Source organism: Bos taurus, chromosome 2, assembly GCF_002263795.3.
Source record: "Bos taurus isolate L1 Dominette 01449 registration number 42190680 breed Hereford chromosome 2, ARS-UCD2.0, whole genome shotgun sequence".
Lineage (NCBI taxonomy): Eukaryota > Metazoa > Chordata > Mammalia > Artiodactyla > Bovidae > Bos > Bos taurus.
Genome location: NC_037329.1, coordinates 25511803 through 25537181, shown reverse-complemented (window position 1 = coordinate 25537181; position 25379 = coordinate 25511803). Strand labels below are relative to the sequence as shown.

The 25379-nt window shown below is 44.5% G+C and overlaps 2 protein-coding genes across 3 annotated transcripts in view; both read left to right on the top strand.

Annotated features, from left to right (window-relative positions):
- The window catches only part of GORASP2 (golgi reassembly stacking protein 2), a 32981-nt gene extending 19559 nt beyond the window's left edge, over nucleotides 1-13422 (top strand). Inside the window, exons 6-10 of one of the 2 annotated variants that reach the window (XM_005202326.5) lie at nucleotides 2140-2272; nucleotides 3945-4068; nucleotides 7417-7503; nucleotides 10597-10707; nucleotides 12272-13422. In XM_005202326.5, coding sequence (XP_005202383.1) covers nucleotides 2140-2272; nucleotides 3945-4068; nucleotides 7417-7503; nucleotides 10597-10707; nucleotides 12272-12618 — 802 coding nt within the window. In that variant the 3' untranslated portion in view covers nucleotides 12619-13422. 2 annotated transcript variants of the gene reach the window in all.
- LOC101905343 (small integral membrane protein 10-like protein 1) lies at nucleotides 8190-10154 on the top strand. The gene has a single exon (XM_005202386.5). The coding sequence runs from the start codon at nucleotides 8328-8330 to the stop codon at nucleotides 8532-8534; it is 207 nt and encodes a 68-aa protein (XP_005202443.1). The 5' UTR covers nucleotides 8190-8327; the 3' UTR covers nucleotides 8535-10154.
- Nucleotides 13423-25379: the final 11957 nt, after the last annotated feature.

Here is a 25379-nt window from a genome sequence, read left to right as displayed (position 1 = left end):
ATATCTGTAGGTCTTTTATTGTTTAAATTGTACAAATTTTTCATTATTTCGAAAGTTCTAAGAACCTTTTTAAATTTGAGGAGTTGTTGAGCATAAGCTAGATTTATAAGAAAGGCTAGGATTTGGCAACTTCTTCCAGTGTTTTGTAAAAGTTGTAGTACTTGCCAGGTAAAGGATGACCTTAGTTGATGCAGACAGAGAAGGCCTCCATTTGCTCACAGTACCCTAACCCACAAACCTGAGATTCTCCAGCTGAATGTATTCCGCCACCAGAATGCTGACTTACTGCAATTTAAGAAAATGGAACAGAGAATCTGGCCTGTCTGGGGCCCATACTTGATCAAGTTACGGTGTTCCAATGTCCAGGTTTGTCAAAAAGGTGGTCTTCTCAAGGTATTCCAAAATGATTTCATTCTAGAGGGACTGTATCATATAAACTAAATTTGCAAATAAACTTCTGTATTTATAAATGGTGGATTTTCAGTTTATGATAGAAAAATGCCTCCTCTCCAGTTAGAATTCTTAGATCCCATTACTACCTCCACCTTGCTTGGTGTGCATGAAATCGTGTCCTAAGCAAGAGATTCTAGATGAAGTTCAACAACAAAAAACATTACTAGTTTGTTTATTTTTAGTTATGCTGACTAAATACTGCTACATGCTTGTTCTTGGCACCCTTCTTTTCTAGACTAGCAGTTTCTCTTTTTCTGTAGAAGACATTTCTCCTTTTGACATGGTTTTGTGCTGTTGATCAGCTTTAGGACAGGCCCATATACACCTCCTTCCTCAGTCTGCCACCATTTGGTATATGTGTGTCTCTGGTTTTCATTCCTTCCTCAGAGGCTGACCATGTTGCATTCACTACAGCACAGAATTTTTCTTAGCTTCATTCTTCGGCTGTCTTTAAATTTTTGGAGGGCCTCCCTCTTGCCTCAAGTGCCTTCTCTACCACCACTTAGTTCTTTTGATTGATAAGTAAATTTTAAATGCATTTTAAATGTTTTTAAATGCATCTACCTCTGAAAGGCTTTTATTGATCGGTATATTTCATCTTTCTTTCTTCGAAATCAGTCTGAGATCCAGTTGAGTAAAAATTGCAGCTTGATGGTATAAGGGAGACAAAGTGAGGAAACAAGTAGTTTTGTAATGTGAAGCACTGTTATGGAATCAGATTCAGATAAGAAACTGCTTTCTCAGCTTTTGGTGGTGGTGGTAGTAGCCATGGAAATAATAGATGTCTTAATGGGATAGGCACAGAGGTATCTGTACATGTCCTACTCAGAACAAGTACTTGGGAAAGTATAAGCAACTGTGATGGAAACATAAGTTTAAACCTAGTTGTGAAAAGTCTTAAATAGGGCCTTAGAAAGGAAGAACTAGTTGGCAGTTTCATCCGTATTCTAGTGAAGGGATATAGCCATTTGTTTTTTCTGTCACTCCTAAGGTTTGCGGTCCTGAGCAAGATGGGTAGATTGGCCTGGCTCTGGTCATGAGACACGCCTAATTTGGGGCAGGACAGGCGCTGATTGACGACGGTCCCACCAGCATTGCACAGTGACTGGGGAGGAGTTCTCCAAAGGGAAAAGGGAAGCAAGAATTGGGGGAATCAGTGGATTGGAAAGAAGCACTGTGATTGTATCTAGTTAGAAAAATGTCACTGGCAGCCTTAGGGTGCTGAATTAGAAGAAATCTGGATTCATTTGGATTGATGTGTGTTGGTTCTAAAGTAGACCTATGGGATGTGTGAATGTCATTAGCATGCACGAGTGTTTGGAGCTCTTGAATAGAAAGACTATGTCATTCATTCAGCAAATAATCAGTAAGTGTCTGCCATGTTCCAGGAACCGTTAAGACAGTAAACATAACAAGGTCTCTGCCCCTTTAACATTTTACTGGGGGAGACAGAAAATAAATATACAGTGTGCTGGATAGAGATAAATACTTGAAGGGAAATAAAGGAGAGTAAAGTTAGTTTCTGTGGTAGAGGGAAGCGTGCTTTTCATAAAGGGTGGTCAGATGAGACCTCTGATAAGAGATAGTATTTAAAAGAATGGAGATGTGTTTTTTTGTTTCAAAACCTTAAAGAAACATAAGCTGTGATTGATAACAATAACTTCAAAGAAAAAATTATTTTCTCAGCCTAGGATGTGGCATTGGATATGGTTATTTGCATCGAATACCTACACGCCCATTTGAAGAAGGAAAGAAAATTTCTCTTCCAGGACAGATGACCGGTACACCAATTACTCCTCTTAAAGATGGGTTTACAGAGGTAAGGTAACTTTACTGCCTGGTTATGTCATAACTTTCCACCGAGATGAGTTGATGTGTGTGGTGATAGCACTTACTGAAACTGGGCAGATGAGTTAAATACTGACGTGTAGGATTTGAAGTTCTTGTAGGATACCTAGATGGGTATCCTCTGATTCTAGATTTCAGGAAAGAGAGCAGGGCTAGAGATACAGATTTGGGAATCATCAACATAGAGAGGGTAATTTACCCAATGGACATTGATTCAAAAAAAAAAAACAAACAAACAACGGACTGGGCTTGGGTGGGTTAGAGGAACAAGGCTGGAATCCTGACCGTTCCTAGTATTTAAATGGACAGGCAGAGACAGGAGATTTAGCAAAGGATGGTCAGGAGACGCCCAAAGGGAGAAAGCAGAGCGTCAGGAAAGCGGGCTCAGGCAGCTGTGTGAGGAACTGCGGAGAAGTCGGGTGAGGGGAGGAGTGAACAAACATGTCCTGGGCTGGGGCAGGGATGCAGATGCCGACCTGCTGGTGAGAGAGGGTGACTGTTGCGGGATACAGTGATGACAGGTGGTGCTTACGATTTCAAGAGACCTGATTGAGAACGCAAGGAGAGCTAGGGGTATGGGAGCAATTACATGATCAACGTGAGGCTATTTAAGGAGTACGAGAGGTATTTGTACAGGCTTAGGGGCTTTTAAAATGTTTCCTGTGCAGGCCTTACAGGACAGTTAACTCTTGCCTGCATGACTAAATAAAAACCAAACAATCAGAAAGAAGATGCTGTGGTTGTAAGGAAAGGGCTGCTGTCATTTTATGGTTTATGGTTGGGCCATCCCTAATTCTAGAGGAAGTGAAAAGGAGCCGTGGGAATGTGTAACCTCTCCTCACCCCACCCCTTGGCTCACGGCCAGAGCCAGTGTCGTTACATATTCAGACTCCTACCATCATACATGCCGCCCCAGTCAGTGCTCTCTGCCCCGTAAGGCTCCACAGGCAGTCAGGAAACCAGATGGTGAAATGGCAGCTGGGGAGAAGGACCGTAATACAGGTCGTGTTGAAAAGTGCCGGAGGACACTGGAGCTGGAGGAAGACGGAGGATTCAGGGGTGAAATCTGAAAATCACCCATCCACCCGTTTGTAGAGTCCATATAGATTCATTCATACCCCTACCCCATGCTCCCGAAGGTAGAGATCTAGTTCCCACATTCATTCATTGATGAGAAAAGATAAGGGGGACTCGTGACGTTAGACATCATACGAAATTTCTAAGGAATCATTCATGGTATTAAGACTTCAGCTGACTTCTTCCATGAACAATGAAAATTAAAAATCTGGCTGAGAAATCAGAGAAGAAGAAAAAAGTGGTGTTTTAAGGGTTGAGTGTAATCATTTTGGCTAGGAAGGAGAAGAAAGAATCTCCTGGTGTTGAAGTGGCTAAAACAGTGTGTGTGACGGGCTAGATGCCATGTGTTAAGAGACCAGAAGTGACAGGATGGGGAGATGTCTACAGCGTGACATCCTCGGCGCCTTTCAAAATTACGAAGGAGTATCTGAAAGCCAAAGTGCCAGGTGAAAACTTTTGACGGTTTGTACATGATCAAAAAAGTATCAGTAGGATCAGTGAGAGCCAATATGTATATTTTAAGTAAACTTGAGTAATTTTCCTTTTTTCTTTCTATTTTTTGGAAGGTCCAGCTGTCCTCAGTCAATCCCCCGTCTTTGTCACCACCAGGAACTACAGAAATTGAACAGAGTCTGTCTGGACTTTCTATTAGTTCAACTCCACCAGCTGTCAGTAATGTTCTCAGTACAGGTATGCAGAAAATAAGATTTCTGTTTTCAGTCTGCTTTGTTTTACATGATATTCTTTTCTGCCTCAAGCTGTAGAATTTTAAAAATTAATTCCAGTGTACTTTGAGAACTGTAACCGTGCTCTGCATTGACAGGCCCTGTCTGAAAGCTGGTGGGTACTAAATCATCACATGCGTTTAAACCTCTTCTCAGCCAGTTTTAGACCTTGGACTTCTCCGTGTTCTACCTTTAAATTCTGTTTAATTGCTCTATTTACTCAGCAGACGATTGCATATCCCCTAACTAGTGTACCCTGGGGATACAAAAGTGAGCAGTTTACCATTCCTTTCCTAGGGGCTCAGTCTTGCTCAGGGGACATGTTCCTGTCTCTTCTTTTTCTGTACTCCTTGTTCTACCTGCTATACTCCATTTTTGCATGTTTTAGGTTTTTTTCAACAACTTTATTGAGATGTAATTCACATAGCATATAGTTTACCCATTTCCAACTGTACAATTTAGTGGGGTTTTGAGTATATTTGCAGAGTTTTGCAACCATCACCTCAGCTTAGAACATTTCACTGCCCCAAAGGAAATCCTGTACGCAGTCACTCGTTTCCCCCAGTCCCCCAAGGCCTAGGCACTTGCTAATCTACTTTCTCCTTCTAGTCTAAATAGTTCATAAAATTTGTGTGGTCGTCTGTGACCTTTCTCTGTGGCTTCTTTTACCTTGAATAGTGTTCTGTTTTCCAAGTTCATTGATGTCACAGCATATGTTAATACTTTATCTTTTTATGTTTAAATAATCCATTGCATGGGTATGCCACATTTTGTTGATGGACATTTGGGTGGTTTCTGCTTTTTGGCTATTATTGAATAATGCAGCTATGAACATTTGTGTACAAGTTTTTGCATAGACATATGTTTTCATTTTTCTTGATTATATACCCAGAAATTAGAATTGCTTGGTCACATGATACAGTTCTTAACTTGGTATGTTGACATAGTTTATTTTTCCCTTTCCTTTTTTTAAATATCTTCATCATACCAAGAGTATATTGTATACTCAATCAGTGTTGAATAAGTGGATAAAACACTGCCATGGTTTCATTTTATTTTATAGTATCCGTTTATTCTTGAGCTCTTTTGTTTAATATTTGTCTCCAGATCTGCTCATATTCCACTCTGTTCTGGAATGGACGTAAAACCACCCATCAAGATGCAGTTAAGGTCAACAATGGTCCCTAGAGCTTGTCCCCTCGGTTGAAATCCCAAATCTTTTCAGAGTCTTTGTTTTCCAAGATAAGTTTGAAATTTTTATTTTTTATAAAAAATTAAAAAGTTGAAACATACTCAAAAATAGATGAATGTTAATAAATACAGATATTCATTTGTGTAAAGAGAAGTACAACAGACCCCCACCACCCACCTTCACCAATTATCAGTATGATGACATTCATCCCTACCCCCTACTCTTTGCTGAATTTTTTCCCAGCTTTATCAAGGTATAATTTGTGTACTATAAAATTTACTTACTGAAAGTATAGAACTCAATGATTTTTAGTAAATTTATGGAGTTGTGCAGGTATCACCACAGTCTAGTTTTAGAATATTTCCTAAATGAAATTAAATATTAATGTCATCAGTATCATGTCATAGATATATCTGGAAGAGATTTTAAAGTTTATTTCATCAAGTAATGTTTGAGTCCTTTTTGTGAGATTGAGTTTTTTCACTTATATCCCATCAGATATAAGAAATGGTCCTTTAGTTTATTCTTGAATAGACTTCCCAAGGCGGCAACCAAGTCTGTGTCTGATGGCTCTCACCTGGCTTTACAGTGAGGTTCCAGTGCGTATGAGAGCGCTTCTGGCTTCAGGAGATAGCTGATGTGTCTTCAAGTTGCAGTTTCTATTTTAAATCTGCCCTCATACATGACAGTTACACTTGTGTTGTCTTATAAGCACATGTACTGAGATTCCTGGTCTTATTACATTGTAGAGAAATGGGTTATTGAATAGTAAAAGAGGTATCAATAAATCAGAAATTCCTAAAGGAGATTGAAAGAAATCAGCATTTTCACTTTGAGTAAGTAAATTTAGCATTGTGACATGAGAAACCACTTTTTGTTAGGTATTTATTTTTCAATCTTTGCTTTGATTATATTGCTGAAAAGTAGCCCAAACAGTAACTGTAGAAACATAAAAAGTATGTGTTTTTTAAAAAAAACTTCACTGTGGATTTGAAAAATTTGGATTTTCAGAAAATGAATATATCATTTTGAAATGGCATTAATCGATATGACCTCCTCACACTTCCTGTCTCCCTTTCTTTTTCTGCACTTCATCAGAATGTAAATTTACTGGGGGTAGTGATTTTTTTATTTTCTTTATTCTGTAAGTTCCTTGGTGCCTAGAACAATGTCTTGACATATAACAGGTGCCCACCCTGCCCCCAAACTTGAAAGACTTAAACATACCAACCAACCATCCAACACCTTTGAGAATCAAATAAAACAAAGAACTCCCTTCGGATTTTTCATGCCTCCAGTTTCCGCAGAAAAGTAAATATGTGACTAACTAAATTTATAAAACTGTCTGAAAATAGTTGCTTCATACTTTTAGGCACAGTTCATTCTGGCTTTAAGCAGATCTCTGTAAGACAAAATCAAGATCCATGTGCAGTATTACTGTTGTTTGGATATCAGTGAAACTTCGCACTTGAGTAGCTGGTAAGCGTTAATAGATAGCCTTTATTAGGTGGTATCCTAAGAGGTACTTGAATATAAAGAACATAAACTCCTCAAGCTAACATCAGTAGAAATGGAAATGTACTAGGCTTCAAAGGCATGTCACAGAACCAAGGCCAGAAGGAAACGGAGGTTCAGGAAGGTCATTCTCCCCATCTCTGGAGCTCCACATGCTCTTGTCTCTTTCAGGCTATCTACATCATTCTCTCTCACAGACCAGCATTCACTGTTTCACGGGGCATATAGGGTTACATGACCTTTTAGGTCAGGATCCCAGTAAAGATTGACTGGAATCTTTGTATCTCATTTCCAAAATTCCAAAAGTTTTCCAATCCAGCCCTTCTCAGGGGTGAAACTCATACCTGGTGTTACTTAGCTGGGGTGGGCTCTGTAAAGAGCCCCCCGCCCCCTTGGCCCATGCTCTACTAACAGCCCTTGCAAAGAGCAGAGGGCAGAACAGGTGGATGAGCTGTGGAGTGACACAGCTAGAGACCAGCTGACTGAATGAAGTCTCACTGAGGGAAGACCTGACCGTGGTGGGAGGGAAGGGACTGAAGACTGTCCACGATGGTCTGCTCGTTCTTTATCAACTGAAATGTTTCAAAGGCTGTGCTTTTATTTTAGGTGTACCAACGGTACCATTATTGCCACCACAAGTAAACCAGTCCCTCACATCTATGCCGCCAATGAACCCAACTACTACATTACCAGGTAAGCCGCAGGAGACATACATGTAACATAATAATAGCTTTACTGGTATTTTACATCTTAGAAACAATGAAAAAAATTTATCCCTATGTGGTGACTTTTTACTTGTTTCATTCTCATTTTATCTCTACTGTAAGTTCATGATAAGTGAGAGCAATTGGCAATGAGCTGCAGTCACCAGCTAGTCAGCTGCTGAGCCCTGGGCTCCTTAAACCTAGCCCACCATCCTCTTTGCGTCCAAGCAGCCTGAGGCCAGAATAAGGAGTGTGTAGATGTTCCATTCATCAGCACTTCCTTACTTAGGGCATTCTGGTCAGTGCTTAATGAATACGACATTGTATCTTAGAGACGAGCACTCCTTGCTTGGGTCCTCAGTAACTCTAATGTTAGGTGAGATTTTTGTTTATTTCGCTTATTGTTCCCAGTGAAGACCAAGTCCTTTTATCTCTCAGGTAGGGATCAGATATTATTTCAGTAATCAAGTATAGTTGGCTTGTGATAGCCTTTAATTGTATGGCTAAAGATGCTGTTACACAGACATACTAAGCCATTAACCAAATGTGAGCACACACAGAATGATAAAGCAAGTGTGATAAAATGTTAATATTTGAGAAATTTGAGTGACAAACATACATAGGGATTCTCTATTAGCAACTGTGAGTCCGAAATTAAAAAGGGAAAAGGGGTCTGCGTGAGGCGGGAGTGCTAGCCCGGAGGCCGCTAAGCCCCCGGCCCCTCCAGGTCATCGCCATCAGTTGGGGGTCCGCGGGGTCTGCGGTCACCCTCGGTTCCAGGCACCGCACCGGGCTAGCGGCAACATCGCGTCCATGGCCACCACAGCGGCTCCGTCATCTTTGGCCCTCAGGGCCTCGAGCCCGGCCGTGACCCCCAGCCCGTACGGGGTCTTCTGCAAGGGGCTTTCCCGCACCCTGCTCGCCTTCTTCGAGCTGGCCTGGCAGCTGCGCATGAACTTCCCGTATTTCTACATTGCGGGCTCCGTCGTTCTCAACATCCGCTTGCAGGTACATTTTTAGAGCCCTGGGGATGCCGCCTGCATTATGGCCGACTCCCAGGAGGCGCCGCGGCACCATGGAGCTTGGGGTGAGCAGTCCCGCTGTCTCGCGAGAGTGCTTGGTCTCCCTCCACCGCTGCGCTCTCGCCTCTCCGCCGTCTGCTCTCCTCCGATCCCCTGAACTGGCACCGACACCTCCTGAGTGTAGGAAGAGGAAATACGCGATTCCGGGAACCGAGAACTTCAGTTAAAACCCACTACAATATTTAAGAAGCTGTGCATCCTTAAAAACGGGACGAACAGGATGTATTATAACAAGGGAAGGCTGTCAAAACTTTCAGGACAGAAATGTACAAGCTCATGGTCCGTGTTCATAAATAGTAAATTTCGGGAAGATGATACTGGATTATAAACAGGATCAGTCAGAAGCTGAAGATCTTAAGGATATGCAGTGGAAGGCAAACATCTCTTCATTCCACAACAGAAAACTATGACGATCAGAAACTTTAAGTGAAAAAAAAAAAAAAAAAAAACAACGTTGTAAGAGGAACACATCCTTCAGATAACCAAACAATGTAAAATACTGCAGGGTTTTGACCGAGGGTTGGAGTGTAAGAAGGTGGACTCAATTTCAGTGTCGCTCTAATTCGCATTGTGGTTCAGAATCTTGGAGCCAAAAAAAAGGAAATCCAATCATAGCACAAAGCTTGGTGGTTTATTGAATAACATTTAAATAATCATAATGGAAATGCTGTTTATGGTTTTCATCTTTTTAAGAGAATGCTTAATTACGGTTACAGAGTTGAGTGTCAATATTATCAGCCTTGATGGCATAAAAGTGCAATTTACAAGGTAGGATGGCAGGGCGGGTGCCTGGAAAAGTAATGGTGTCTTTTAAAGTGGGAAGTCGACAGGTAGAGTCTGTTGTCGATGGGGGAAGAGGTCATTTTATTTTACTTAAAGAGTGATGATAAAGTTCTAAAATATAACCGTATAACAGAGAAGAAGGGAGAACAGCATGAGGTCAACAAGAAATGCCTAAAGATGATAGTTCAGGTGGAATGTCTTAGAAAGGAAAATGGATACATTGTCATGTATTTATAAATATAGGGTCAAGAGGTTTTTAGGTGTTAGAGAGTCTGGAGACGAATTAGTGGTCTGCATATTTTTTTTCTAATTAAGGAAGCAAAATTGAGGCAATTATGAGCCTCCGGAAAAAGAAAAGTTTTCAGAAGTTACACTGCATTAAGTCAACTGTGAATAATGTTAGTCATCATATAAAGTCAGTCATATTTATGTAAACACTGAATACAAATAATAACAAATTATTAGGTAACCCTAGCAGAATTGGAAAGGAGTATATATGTAATGGAGAATACATCAAGATCTGATACAGAAATGTTGGTTTAAAAAAAAAGCAGTATAACTTGTCACTTAGAAAGAAGTACAGTAACAAATAGCTGAAGAGTTAAAATTGGTAGTCTCTGGTGAAGGAAAATCAGGGATGGGCAGAGAAAAAGTGGAGAATTGCTGTGTTTTACTACTGGTCTAACAGTAACAGTGTTTTTTTCTTAGCCCTGTGTGTATGTGTATATCAGACACACCTCTGTTAAAATACAAACTAATTTTGTGGTCCAGATGAGCCCAACAGTCTGCCTAAATCCCTGTTTTCTCAAACCTATTAAATGAGAATAAACATACCCAATGGATAAAAAAAAATAAAAAGGGAAAAGGAAAAAAAAAAGGCTGAGAGAGTGTAAACCTCAACCATCAAAGAAAATCAGTCCCATATTTGCTGAGATAAATCAGCTTCTTCTCTAAGACACTTAGGCCGGCATCATTCTTGCCCTTGGGTTCAGAGGTTTGTTTTAACCCTTACTCGCTTAGCCATGTAATCACTTAGGTACAGAAAGATGCTTCACTGGGGAGAGGTTTTTGTTATTGTTGTTACTGTAGTTATGGTACAAAACTGCCACAGGGTAAGTGGACTTCTGGTATTTTCACTTCGAAGTGGGTGGTATTTTTTTCAATATGCAAGGGTTTATCATTGGCACTTTATCTTTTGTTCTCTGCCTTCTCTTCAGGTCTGATGCCTTTACCAGCCGGTCTCCCGAGCCTGCCTGTCCTCCCCAATCTCAACCTACCCACCCCGCCTGTCGTGCCAGGCGTCAGCTTACCAGAACTCGTGAACCCGGGTATGTTGCCCATCTTGCCATAGGACTCTGTCTAATAAAAAGTTTTATCCAGGAAAGGCAGTCCTCTATTTCAGTCTTTTTCTTGCAAGGGCAGATTCTTTAACAAACTTCAGCTGCTTCAGATATAAATTAATCTTTTTTATTTAAAAGGGTTGAAAAAGAAGAGGAGAAATGTCTTTGTGATGCTCCTCTGCCTGGCTGCCTGTCCCTCCCTTCCTCTCCCTCCTGCCCCTGACAGCTCAGGCTCTATAAAGGCCAGTTGTAGAAATAAAGAGCAGCGGTATGGCCTCGCTGAGCTGAGTGGGATGGGAGGTGTGCAGTTCGCCCGGTGGCAGTGAATGAACTCCCTGTGATTCTCCCTGTATTTTGGGCAGCTGCCATCCAGGGACTGGTGGTTCCTGTGTTTTGCGTGGCTCAGGCTGGCTGGGCTTGCTGCGCTTGCTACTTGATAAATATTCTTCATTTTTTAAATTGAAGGATAATTGCTTTATAGAAATATTCATTATTAATGTTTTTATAATAAAAACTGCAAGGTTTTAGCTACAAGTAGTTAAGTTCACAGATATTCAAAGTATTTACAGTCAGATTTTATGCACTGATGAAACTGAAGCGGCAGAGTGTCCCCACGAGTCTGCTTTTCTGGTTAATGATTACCCAGAGTAGTTTTAGCTTTGAGATGGCCACACATCAGGGTTGACTTTTCATTGCTGTTCTCAAGAATTGGGCCCATCAGTGATGTCAGTGAATGATCTTATTACATCATGGTATACATTGTCATGTTTCTGTTTAGATCGTAACAGCCCCTGTTGTAACACTTACCATCTGTATTTATTCATTACTTGTCCTCATTAACCTGTTTTTTGCTTTTTGGCACAATGGGTTAAAAAACAAATGAAGTCAGTAAATTCAGGCTAATGTTACTGTCTTAGCATTCCCTTTGTCTTTTTGGGGGGGTAGCCCTGTATTCTTAGACTTTCGGCTTTGCCCTTTCCCCAGGTTGACAGACTGGGCCACAGGTTGCCCAAAACCTGTTTTACAACCTGCCTTCCTTTTGTTTCTTGAAGATATAATAGTCTCCCTTCATTCTGCATTTTAAAATTCTTAACTCTACCAAGTATACTATAAATAGTTATCAATCAGAGGGCTTGAAAAAAGGCCGAGTACTTCAGGCTTCAGGCCTGGCCCCGGTGTCTCCTGTTCCTCTTGTCTGTCCAGAGTGCAGCTGAGAGTCAACCTACCGTTTGCTTGAAGAGCAGAGTTCTGCTCAGCACTCCGTGTGTTGCCTTGCAGGCAGATGGGTTCCTGCCCATCCTGGCTGGGAGAATCATTTCTTCCCTGAGCTGGGCTGAGTCACATGAAGGAACCTTTCCTCTGGCCAGCTGGTCCTGTGGTGAATATTTAACTCTGTCCGAGCCTCCAGCCAAGGATAATCAGAGGTGGTGATTTGTGTTGTTGCTCCTCAGCTTCCATTTCCTTAGTGAAAGGCAAATGCAGATGATTGTGTGACTGTGGCTGTTGCCCTTCTGTGCCGGGAGGATGTGTGATCTCTGCCTTTTTGTCCTAGGTTTGCCACCTCTTCCTTCCCTGCCTCCCCGAAATTTACCAGGCCTTGCACCTCTCCCCATGCCGTCCGAGTTCCTCCCGTCATTCCCTCTGGTTCCAGAGGTCTCTCCCGCGGCAGGCTCCGCAGACCTGCTGTCCTCCGTCCCACCTGCCAGCAGCCCACCCTCCGACCCCGTCCCGACCACTGCACGGGCAGACACCGCCTCCGCACTCACTGTGGACGTGACACCCCCCCCTCCCAAGGCCCCGGCCACGGTGGAGGACAGAGTCAGCGACTCCGCCACAGCCAGCGAGAAGCCCATCTCAGCGGTTACGGTTACAGATGCATCTGCTCCTGAGTCACCTTAGCTTTGGACCGGTCTTCAGAATTGGCGTGGTGTGCTTGTTTCACCACAGGAGCGTGTCTGGAAATGCAAACTCTCTTTAATTTCTTACTAGTTTGTACCGTTTCTGTAGGCATCCTGTAAATAATTCTAAGGGAAAACTCAGCAAGAGGATGTGGGCTTGTATTCTGCCAAGTGGGAGTGCGGCTCACGGGCCGGGGAGGGAAACGTCAGGAAGTGCTTGTATTTTAAAACAACCAAAAAGAATTGTAAGGGTGGCTTGCTGCCAGGTTTCCACTGCCATTCTTGGGGGTGTAGCTCTTTGGGAAAGGTGGTGACAGGGTGTTCTCTAGGCTCCCTGTCTTCCTGCTGCTCCTTCTGTAAGGAAATGTAATATTTTATGCCTAATACCCACTCGCAACATTTCTTGTATTTTGAAATCATTTGCAAGAATGCAGACCACCTCACTAAGCCGTGAAACGAAAAGATATTTTACTTTTGGTCTCTGTGAGTCACATCTCTATTAAGGTTTACACGAAAATTCCAACAGAAGATGTTAATTAAAGTTAACACAATGTGCACTATTAATTGAACATCTTTTTATTCAGCCTATACACAGATCTTTGTTTTGAGCTCTCAGAAGTACTCAGACAACATTTTATAACTGCTGCTGTTGCTTTATACATCCACTAAAAAATGGCATTTAAAAAGAAATAAAGGAGATGTTACACAGTTTTAAACCAGAAGGTGGCACTTTGTAGCTGCTTACAATATTACAGCTGTACTGGGAAGCATAGACACAGCAATAAATTACAGTACTTTTGCTTTTCTTCTTGTGGTACATTTAAATTACAACTCCTGATTGCCATGGCGCAGTCATTAATCTCCAGTGCATCACAATGCATTCATGTAATTCCATGTCTGACCTTTGCTTTCTCCTAAATTTTCTAAGAGATGGTTAAGTTATGTGGCATTGATTTATTGAATGAAATTAAATGCATATTATGTCTCTACTTCTTAAATAAGATGAAAGCGATCCGTCAGTTATTGACCTGGCACTGGCATGAATGTTGCCAAGGAGCAGCGAGTAGAACAGGGCTGCTAAAACCCACCTGGAAACTAGAGTTATCAGTGACCACTGGTTTTTAGGATAGATCCATCTCCAGGGCCAGGTTTATATTTCAAGTAAATGACAAAAGAAGGCTCCAGCTCAGGTAAAGTTGAGCAAGTTGTTTTTTTTAAAAGATATTCCTGTGTTTTAAAAATGTTAAGGAGCTACCTTAATGGGAAGCAAGTAAGTAATTTTTGAGCTTTAAAGACAAATTTTTTAACTGTAGTTTTTCCAGAGCAGCGATTCTGAACTCTTGTGAGGTCATCTGAGGATGGCAGCAGCCCTGGACCATCTTCCCAGGACAGGGTCTCTAAGCACAGGAAGCACACTGAGCTTTGGGGAGAGGGGGACTCTCAGTGTTCACCTGGAAGATGGGCACAGACTTGGCCCAGACAGGCTCATCGGGCCTTCCTGAGATGGAAAACACTTATTTTAGATATTCTCTTCTTCCTTCAGCTGTGGGTGTTTTTTTTACACCGCGTATTCTATTTCAGGGGCCAGAAACACAGATGTGAAAGAGAGTCGCTACCATGAGACCACTCACCGTGACCTTTTAGAGGGGATGGTGTCTCGGTCAGTCCTCTGGGCACTTGAGATGAGCCCTCAGTGAGGATGACAGTCGAATCATCTTTGAACCCCTGGGTCACTCAGGGTGTGAGGCATGAGGCAGAAATGGGGAGAACAGAGAATGCTGGTTTGAATAGGCTCGGTTATCAGAACAACTCTCAAAATACAGTGGCTTAAGCACAGTCTGTCTTCTCTTCCATGGTTGGTTTTGTTGGTGTTTTTTTTGTTGTTCTTTGTTAGGGTGCATGGTCTTTCTCTAGTTGCAGGGGGGTGAGCGGGGTGCTTCTCTCCAGTTGCAGCATGGAAGCGTCTCCTGTTGAGGCACAGAGGCTTAGCTGCCCTGTGGGATTTTAATTCCCCAACCAGGGATCAAATCCATGTCCCCTGCATTGGAAGGCAGATTCTTAACCACTGGACCACCAGGACCATTGCTCTCGTTCAGAGTTGGAGATGGTCAGGCTGAGGCAGGACCGACCTTTGGTAACGTCAGAGACTGCAGCTCCAGTCCTGTAGTGCTGCTTAGCGTGGTTTTCATTTCCACGGTCATCACATGGGCCCAGATGGCAGCCAGAACCCCTGCCATCCCCTCCTCCTTCTAGCCAGAAGAAAAGGGCCAGCCCCCTTCTTTGGGGGACAGTTCAGAGATTTCACGCAGCACCTTGGCTTACATTCTTCAGGCTATTGTGGAGTAACATGGCTGAAAGGCTGAAGCGTGAAGGCTGTGCTGCAGGAACTGAGGAGGAAGCAGTGACTAGTGAGGCCCCATGCGCATCCCCCACACAGTGCCACCGTTTGCTGAAGATTCGATGGAGGCACTCTGCCAGGGTGCTGGGCAGGAGCAGGGAGATTTCTGAGCGAGGACGTGACTTGAAGAACTGTGCAGGCAAAGGAGGGGCAGAGAGCATTTGAGGCTAGAAGAACGGTGAGGAGTGGAGCACACGGGGGCTGGGTCCTGAGTGCCAGCCTAGGGGGTTGGGGCTTTGTCTTAAAAACAGGAGTCACTGGGGGATTTCCTTGAGGACAAGCTCATCTGCATTTGAGGAAGCCTCTCTAGTAGTGGAGGATGGAGGAGCGGCCAGCCCTGAAATGAGCGGACAGAGGAGACTGAGGAGGCAGTGTCATCTGAAGGCCGTGTTGGTAGCTGGCAGTAAGGCTGTGATGATGACTGTATCTTTCTTGTGTTCCTGTTTTATGCTTAGTCCCTTACTAAATTTGCTTGCTTTAGAACAGTCAGCTTTAGATCATTTCCTAAAAACTGAAAAAGACCTTCCCCATTTGTGAGGCTGAAGTAAAATGGCTCTGCCTGGGCCTGAGGGTAAAGGCCTCCTGTTTAATTATCTGACCACCCAGCAAGGGGGTCAAATTAGAACCACCTCTCAGAGTATGGATTCCTGGGCCCCTGAGTTCTGAAAAGCTTTCCAGGGGATGAGAATCACTACACACTGACATTTGTCTCCTTCACTGTACCTGCCCCTGCCCAGCTCCAGTTAGCAGCAGGCCCTGAACCATATCCTAGGTGATCATTGAGACAGGCTGGTCTGTAACCTGAAGTAATAAGGCAATCAGTTCAGTTCAGTCGCTCAGTTGTGTCAGATTCTGCGACCCCATGAACCACAGCACACCAGGCCTCCCTGTCCATTACCAACTCCTGGAGTCCACCCAAACCCATGTCCATCAAGTTGGTGATGCCATCCAACCATCTCACCCTCTGTCGTTCCCTTCTGCCTTCAATCTTTCCCAGCATCAGGGTTTTTTCAAATGAGTCAGCTCTTCGCATCAGGTGGCCAAAGTATTGGAGTTTCAGCTTCAGCATCAGTCCTTCCAGTGAACACACAGGACCAATCTCCTTTAAGATGGACTGGTTGGATTTCCTCGCAGTCCAAGGGAAATAAGGCAATAGAAAGTCCGTTGTCTACTGAGACATTTTCACCACCTAGCAAAGTGCACACGTTGGAAAAGGGGTCTTTTATCAATGATACCGTTTGCAGTGGATCTTGGAAGAACAGTTTCTGGTCTTGCTAACCAAGTGTGTTCCTTTATAAGCTCCTTGCATATAAGCCAATAACTACAAGAATGGGGAAATAACACCAAAGCCACAGGCCAGCGGAATGGTAGGTGAAACTGCTTCCTGGCTTGCAGCGCTCTGGGAGCTGGAGAGGGACGGAGAGATGTTCTCAGGGATGGGGCTGGGGACAGAGTTCTTATCCATTAAAGAGCAGTTCAGGACTGACCAGTGTAGGAAAAGCTGCCTGGTCGGGGAGTTACACAAGCACAGTGCCCTCTGGCCAGCCATCTTTGCCAGCGCAAACAACAAGAGCACATGCCGTCATGTGGGCCCGGGGACTTCGTGTTATCAGAGTTAAGGTTGCACCATGTTTCCTGGCACTCCTGGATGGGAACAGGCCCCGGCGTGTGGGGTGAATACTGTAACGGGGAGCTGAGCCAGCCCTGTCCCAAGCCCTCTGTAGGGTAGTCTACCCAGGGAACAAGAGGTAGCAAACTGAGTTCCCGCAGACACCCTTGAGCCACCCTGTACCTTTTTAAATGTGAATTAATTGCCAACATTCCCAAACCAGAAAATTTCACAGAAGTCCAGATGTCTGGTTTCTCTTTCCCATTATCTGGCAACACTAGGTCCTCAGCCCCACAAGGAAGCAAGCCCCCTTGAGCCGACACCACCAGGTTGCCACCTGGCCTGCTGGTTTCTGCCACTTGCCTGGTCCACAGGCATCTGAAGTCACAATGTATCAAGTATTGTCCTGGTGGAGATGGGTGGGAAGCCTGGGCTTCAAAAAGCTGGAGGGTCCAGAACGTAGGGAACCCAGGATCAGAAAACAAGAATTTTCATGGACTTCATTATTTTCGACCCATGAATCATGGTGAAATGGTTGCTAAGGTTGACAGAAGTTGAAGCAGTCACTTAAACTCTAAACCTTGGGGAGAAATAGGTCTCTGGACCGTGACCAAGATGATGACAGGGATTTGGGTTTCCCCAGCCTCTCCCGGAAGCCAAGTCTGGGACAAAAACCCATTAGTTGAATTTACCTTGACAACCAAATCTATTGAATTATGTCATCAGTTCTCTTTTTTTAGGGACCAAGGAGTATGTAAAGAGAGGCCCTGCCTGAATTCCCAAGTGGCTTCCTTGCCCTCCATGCCGTGGCCTCGAATCCCGGTGAGAGGGAAGCCGCTTAGAGTCCAGCTCTGGCCACTCTGGCCCGGTGTGAGACTGGAACAAGTAATGTTCACCTGAGGTTGGGTGAGTGGGGGAAGCATCTTCAGGGAACGCCTGCATTAGAGTGGCTCGGGTGAGGGGACTTCTCATTTCTTATGCACTTTTATATCAGCATAATTTTTAAAAATGTATTTGAATTACTTTTCAGTCAACAAAAACAACGGTTATTTTTCATGTAAAGGACAAATGGGACTTAAAAGAGCCAGGACTGCCTAGCCTGGGGGAGGGGAAGGTGCTGGCCTTGTCCAGTGGCATTTAAAAGCTCCCTGCTAAGAAATCCCTAACACTGGCCCTAGGTGAGAATTATTAGTGATGTTTGCTTTAGTAGACCTGTACTTTGATGATCTGCAACATTATTTTGTGTTTGTAAATCAGTTTGGCCAGAAATGTCCCTGTGTGGTTCAGACAGCTCTACTGAGCACAGACACGATGGCAAGAGTTCACATCATCTCTAGGGCTCCCTTCTGGCATTTAGATCTCCGGAAATCACGTTAGCGGTCAGGTACATGAACTATTCGCAGTTCTAACATTGTTTAATTTGAGATCAGCAACTGAACAACCTGTGTGCTTTGGGGTGGTGGAGAACATAAATGTGAGAGCAAATTCCATCTGTCTTTAGTTGCGGAGCTGAATAAAAATGAGAAACGGGTTCCTATTGCCTAAATTGAGGGGCTTGGAGCTCAGTCTGATTTTAATAAACAAAGCCAAACTTGCTCTCTGCAAAGTTTTTGTTTTTCTTTTCCTGGAATGACCAGAAATAAAAAGGGCATGTAGCCTCAGAGATAGTGAAATATATTTTTCCAAATTCAGATCTCTACTAGGCAAATGGGGTCACCTGAGGTGAAAACCCCACCAGCTGGGGGTCTTCTGGAGAGGACAGATGAGGGGTGACAGTAGACATGGAGGAGGCAGAAGAGAGAGAGAAGAGGGGCCCTGGGCAGCACAGGTTCTGGGCTTGATCCCATGGACTGGTGTTGCCAAATGTACATGGAAGACATTTTTGTTTTCTAATTTTATTACCTATATATTTATTTTAACATGTGTTGAAAAAATAGATCTGCTTTGTAGGATGAGGCTAAAGTAGCTTCCTTTATCAACTTTATTGACAAAAAGGAATCAACTTAAAGAGAAGTACTGAGTTGACAGCAGGTGTCAAGCAGGGCAATTTTTTCTTCAACCTTCCCTGGCCTCCCAGTAGGTGGTACTGATATCTCCATTTGCCAAATAAGTAACTTCCAGTTCACACAGTGGAAGCTTTAGGATAGGAGCTGACTGCTGTAGGTCTGTCTCCTCCCACGTCTCAGTTCTGTTACCACACACCGATTAGGAGCCGTAGAACCCAAAACTGACTTTCGTCCAGCAACTTCTGTTGTCTCCAAGGCCACGTGGAGCCGGAGCCCGGCCGGCAGCGCGCGCCGCGGCCACCAGGTGGCGCAGCGAGCCTGGGAAAGCCGCGCCCCGTCGGAGGCCGCGGGGTCTCCGGGCCAACCTCGCAGGGCCCTTGGGCGGGGCTGGGACGTCGCAGGAGCGGCCGCGAGGGTGGGGACGTGTTTTTTTTTCCTTTGGAAAAGGGCTAGCTGGGACTTAGTCCCTTACTTCCCTTCCACCGCACAGGTAGCTAGGTAGGGATGCAGAAAAGCCTGGGTGCATTCACCAAAAGGAGTCCCTTTGCAACACAATTTTAAAGTAAATACATCAGCCTGAGGCTTGTTAAGATAGAAATGAAAAGCCCTGCAGGTGACTGTGAACCCCTCATACTTCCAAAAACATCATAAAGTCGAGATCCTGATTGGGGGGTGGGGGCGGGTCTTGCTTCCATCATTCCCAGACACATCCTCCCTTACCCTCGACCCCCAACCCCAGGCTCCCCGCCCTGAGGTTAGAGCCTGGCTCTCTGGTAGTGAGTGAACCCCTTGTCCAACAAGCCTCCGCTCATCCGTCCCAGAACTCTGTGAAGGCACACGTTCCTGCCTCACAGGCCCCGGGCACACCTCGTGGAGCAGCCAGGTTGGGCCCAGGTGGTCTGAATTCAAAGGCCTCCCCCTCCCCACGCTGCTGACAACGAGCAATGAGATGCGTGTATAAGGCACAACGAGCACGCACAGGCGGGAGCTCCGCAGACCGAGGCCTGAGCTGGCTTCTGGGGAGGTGCTTCTGCGCCTTGGAGGAAGGAGAGAAGCTCCGGGCCAAGTGGAAGCCTGCTGTCGTCAGAGGCAGCAGCACCCGCAGTGACGTGAAGGTAGGTGGCACTCAGGATGTTCTGGAACCGCACGTCGCGCCGGGTGGCTGGAATGGGAAGGGCGATGTCTGGAGTGGCGGCAGGTGCGGGTGGGGCTGCAGAAAGGGCCTGGGAAACCCAGGAGTTCAGGCTACATTACTGGGGAGTCGATAAAAGCTGTTTTGTTTTTGCAAGGAAGTAAACAGTTTGCCCCTTAACAAGGATCAGAGGTTTAAAAATCTTACCTTTTAGCAAGCTTTTTAAAAATGAAATATGCGGAACATAGAGTTAAAAACGAAAAATTGGGATGGAACTGCTGGTTGCTGCCCTCTGAGCAGGAGAGAAAGGTGTGGGTGGCATCTCTGAGGAAAGGGTCCCCAACTCCCCCAGAGCTGCACCGCCTAGGGGAAAACTAAGACTTCGTCTTATCCACAAAGAGACTCAAGCCCAGAGAAGTGCTGTGCTGCCCGGGCCTCCTGCCTCCCAGTCCACCCCATTCCCACCCCCAGCGCCTGCTCTCTAGCGGCTGGGGCGTCCCCTCACTGTCTCCTGGTTTGTGGAGGTCTGGTGAAAGCCCAGCGGGGTGAGGCATCTTCATCTTCTGTAGTCCCTCTCCAGGCAAGGCAACCCTCTACACCTGGGCGCAGAAAAGCAGTTCCCCACCAGTGCTTTTCAGCCCTGCGTGCCTAAAAAACAAAATACCAGTATGCCTATGGCCCAGAGCCTGGGCAGGGAGGCTCAGAGATCGTCTTCCTCAGTTCCTCATGTTACAGATAAAGCCTGAAATCCGGAGAGGTTAATGACTCTCCCTCAGGCTCACAGTTGTAGAGATGGTAGAAAGCTGGGCCTGGTACCCAGGTAGAAATAATCTTGTGTTGTCTTGGCCTGTAGTGGCTAAAGGCAAGGCTTCAGTTCCGTGCCAGAGACTGAGGTTGAGTCGTGGCAGTGAGAGCCGACTCCTAACCGCTAGACCGCTGGTCAGTGATAAGGTCCTAGCCCCTTTGCTTTGCAGAAAACAATTCCTACAAAGACAGTATTTATTAAAAGGAAAAAGAGTACAGTATGTGTGGATAGATGCACAGGTGGACTCAGAGCTGCTCCCTCTGGTGGTTTGATTCACTTTTGTGGGGCATTTCTTCTGGGTTTCCTTTGGCCAGTCATCCGGATTTGCCTGGTTCTGAGCCGGTATTTGGTGTATCTCAGGATCCTCCCATGGGTGCCTGGGTGTGCATCTCAAGGCCTACGGGTAGACTTCGCACCATTCCCCTTCTGACCTCCAAGGAGCTTTCTAGTTGGGAAGGTTTCCTGGACTTCAAGAATGAAAAATATGTGGTTTCTTATCTGGGCAAGGCCCAACATCCTCTCTTGATTGTCATGCTACTGATATTTTGGAGTTTGTCCACAGATGAACTCCAGTTGCTTATTCTGGAGTCGGGGCAGGGGGCATCTACCTCCTGCCTCAAAAATAGGAATCTTTCATTTGTTCTTCCAGCCGGGCCACAATCTGTGCGGTGAGGGGATGGAGTGGGTGGGGCAGCTCCCAGCCTTTTGAGGCAGCAGGGGAGCTGGGGTAGAGGGGGCAAACTCAAGGTCCCTGCTGGCACAGAGGGGATGCTCTTAGCTCACACCAGAGCTAACGGTACCCTCATTTTTATCCAAATTTAAAATGCCAGTGATTTTGTCAACAATGAGACAGTGTAGTCATCAGGGCTCTTAGTTGAGATAAGAACCCAGTTAGAAGCAGCCTAGTCAATCGGTGGCCATTTAACCCCGGGCTCCTGGAGGAGCTTCTGGGACTAGAGGGGAGCCACATGCCTGGGCAGCTGCTCTCTCTGGGTCCTGGCATCTTTCCACCCCTGCAGACTGGAGGGTGAATGCACGTGGAGGGGATGATTCCTGTGAGAAAGTGCTGCAGCAGTGTGACATTTGAGGCGGGGAGGCCGCCTCTGAGGTTGTACCATCTGTTGTCGCACACTGGTGGCAGGGTTTAATCGCCCTATCTGGTTCAATCACCTCTGGAACACCTAGCACATCACTGGCTCACAGCAGGCACCTGACCTCTGCTGAATGAGCTACCATCAAGATGTGTCCTCATGTAGCTCAGAGTCTGGCTGCGGGTCCCAGATGAGAGCGAGTCCATGCGGTGAACATTAGAGCAGGACGAGCAGCAGAGGGCACCCACCCCAGGCCGGTACCCTCAACAGGAATGTGAGGTGAGGGCACGCCTTCCTGGAGGAATAACAGAATGGGGGTTACAGTGAAGACCACAGTCCTCCCTGCTTCCGGGGGGAGAGCTGCCAGTGGGGACAAGCGGAGGGTCTGGTGGAGGTGTGCTATTCTAGTGGCCGAGGGCGACAGAAGGGCGAAGCTGCTCTCCACTGCCCTGACACCCAGGTCACAGGTTCTGTGGTCTCTCATTTCCTGTCTAATGGGGGGCGGGGTGCAGAGTTCAAAACAGTGGGTTGGTTTTGATTTATGATTGGGGCTTCCCAGGTGGCTCAGTTGTAAAGAGTCCACCTGCCCATGCAGGAGCTGCAGGAGACACAGGTTTGATTCCTGGGTCAGGAAGATCCCCTGGAGAAGGAAATGGCAACCCACTCCAGTATTCTTGTCTGAAAAATAGGGGACTTCGCTCTTTGCTCAAGAGGAAACAGTAAGTTATGGGAAGGAATTAAATCTAAAGAAAGTCTGATGGGATTCTCACTTTCAGAAGGTGATACTCAGAGGTTTATTCTTTTGCTTATAACAGGTTGGGAGAATTCATAAAACGTCTTAACACTGAGAAAAATAAAAACCTTGAAGTATCTGTACATGTGAGAAACTGGTAGCTCTTTGTTAGCTTAGGAGAATGGAGTGGTGTCTGGAAAGAAATGCATTAGATGGCAATGGCACCCCACTCCAGTACTCTTGCCTGGAAAATCCCATGGACGGAGGAGCCTGGTAGGCTGCAGTCCATGGGGTCACTAAGAGTCGGACGTGACTGAGCGACTTCACTTTCACTTTTCACTTTCATGCATTGGAGAAGGAAATGGCAACCCACTCCAGTGTTCTTGCCTGGAGAATCCCAGGGATGGGGGAGCCTGATGGGCTGCCATCTATGGGGTCACACAGAGTCGGACACGACTGAAGCAACTTAGCAGCAGCAGCAGCAGATGAATATTGGCAAAAGTATCAATAACATAATCATGGAGGGATTTAAGTTCATACTTGTAATAAAAATGACTCAAATTATTTGAGTACCTTTTTGGAGAATTACCAGGAAAGATTTTTGTCTTAAGTGATTTCCAATTTTTCACAACTAAGATTTGTTTAGAAGTTTCTCTTGTGAAGAGTCAGGGAGAATGGATATCATTATATCTATGAGCTGCTTCAGATTAGAATTCCCTAAACACCCAGAGTATTGTCAGCTATTATTGTCAATATTCTCAGCTTTCAGCTCAAAGTATGCTTTGGTACATTTGATAATTTGGGGGGTATGACTCTGTCACAGTATTTCATCTCCAAAGTGAAGAGTTTTTAAAGTGTTATTTTAGTTATTTTATACTAGAGTAGCATAGACTTTGACTTTTTTACATACTTCTTTTTATTCTTTTCAGTAGCATTTATCACATTATCTTACCACAATGGAGTTGCACTTTTGTGTGTGTGATCTAGTGTGTTTCCTCTGTTGGATTCTGTGCTCCAGAAGGACACTTTGCTTTCTTCCGTATTGTCAGACTCCAGAGTGTCTGACATGCACTGTATGCTCTGTAAATTCTTATTGAATGAATTAGAAAGGTCTTTGAGGAATTTCTAGACTAGGCTAGATAAGAACCCATTTTGCAGCATCCCTGATGCTTCTGAACTGTGGTGTTGGAGAAGACTCCTGAGAGTACCTTGGACTGCAAGGAGATCCAACCAGTCCATCCTAAAGGAGATCAGTCCTGGGATTTCTTTGGAAGGAATGATGCTAAAGCTGAAACTCCAGTACTTTGGCCACCTCATGCGAAGAGTTGACTCACTGGAAAAGACTCTGATGCTGGGAGGGATTGGGGGCAGGAGGAGAAGGGGACAACAGAGGATGAGATGGCTGGATGGCATCACCGACTTGATGGACGTGAGTCTGAGTAAACTCCGGGAGTTGATGATGGACAGGGAGGCCTGGCATGCTGCGATTCATGGGGTCGCAAAGAGTCAGACACAACTGATCAACTGAACTGAATTGTGTTATTTTCTAAATACTCAAAAAGCATTTGTAAAGGATGGGATTCTCATGTAGTGGTTTATATCATTTGAGAGATATCTTTTCATGGTATAAAATTTTTATGGTCTAAAGGTTTTGAAATCATACAGAGTCTGTTCTCTTATCACTGTGGAATTATGTTCTTAATCAATATAAAAAGATATTTGAAAATAATCCACATATTTTCAAGTGCAATGTGACTTTTAGCAAGACAGATCTTTGGCTTAGCCATTGAAAGCCTCACCAATGTTAAGACTGAAAAAACAAAGGGTAATTGCAGAGAAGAAAGCATTTAAATGAGAAATTAATATCAAACATATTTTTTAAATGTTTCACTTTATTTTATGTTTACAGTGTCACCTTGCTTAAGTCTGTGGGAACTTGAATTTGTATCCTGCTGTTATGTAAAGATTGTATAAATCTTAATTGTGTTAAATTGGTTCATTGTGCCTTTTAGGTCTTCTGCTGTATCCACTGTATCTTCCTGTTTTTCTATCATTCTATTAATTTTTGAGAGTTGGATAATGAAAGTCCAACTAAACTTCATTAAAATAATTGTAGTGGAACTATATGTAACTTTGTTCTGTATTTTCCAAGTCTCCTGTAAATGTGTTACCATACTTCCACAATTTAACAAATAAAAGAGAAAAATAACTTATTTAAAATACCTTGTAAATGATACAAGCTGCAAATCCTTGTTTGACTTACTTGAATTCACTCATGACTGAAACCAACTAGATATGTTAACTTGTCTGATTTTTCCAAGCAACATTTTTGCCTTAAAGAAAAGAATATATGACACTTTGACTTTATATGAAGATGAAAATTGGGGCAAGGTAATATTTAAGATTCAGTTGATATATTAGTTACAAATGTACAATACAATGATTCCATATTTGTACATATTGCAGAGTGACCACCAGTGTCTAGCTAACATCTGACACCATAGTTAGAAATTTTTTTCTTCTGATGAGAACTTTCAAGAGGTACTCTCTTAGCAGCTTTCAGATATGCAATAGTATCAGCTGTAATCATCATGCTGTGGTGTCACCTCCCCTTATTTTTTTTAAAAACTGAAACTTATACCTTTCGACCCTCTTCACACCTTCATTCACTCCTTACCCAGACACCTTTGGCAACCACCAGTTCTCAGTATCTATGAGCATGGTTTTTTCTTCATTGGTTTAGATTCTGTGCATAAATGAAGTCATACAGTGTTTGTCTTTCTCTGTCTGCCTTATTAATAGTTCTGCTGATGCTGCTGCTAAGTCGCTTCAGTCGTGTCCGACTCTGTGTGACTCCATGGACGGCAGCCCACCAGGCTCCCCTGTCCCTGGGATTCTCCAGGCAAGAACATTGGAGTGGGTTGCCATTTCCGTCTCCAATGCATGAAAGTGAAAAGTCAAAGTGAAGTCACTCAGTCGTGTCCAACT

Bases quoted from the DNA above. Each gene is read 5' to 3' on its own strand.
- LOC101905343 (XM_005202386.5), top strand. From the start codon at position 8,328: ATGGCCACCACAGCGGCTCCGTCATCTTTGGCCCTCAGGGCCTCGAGC.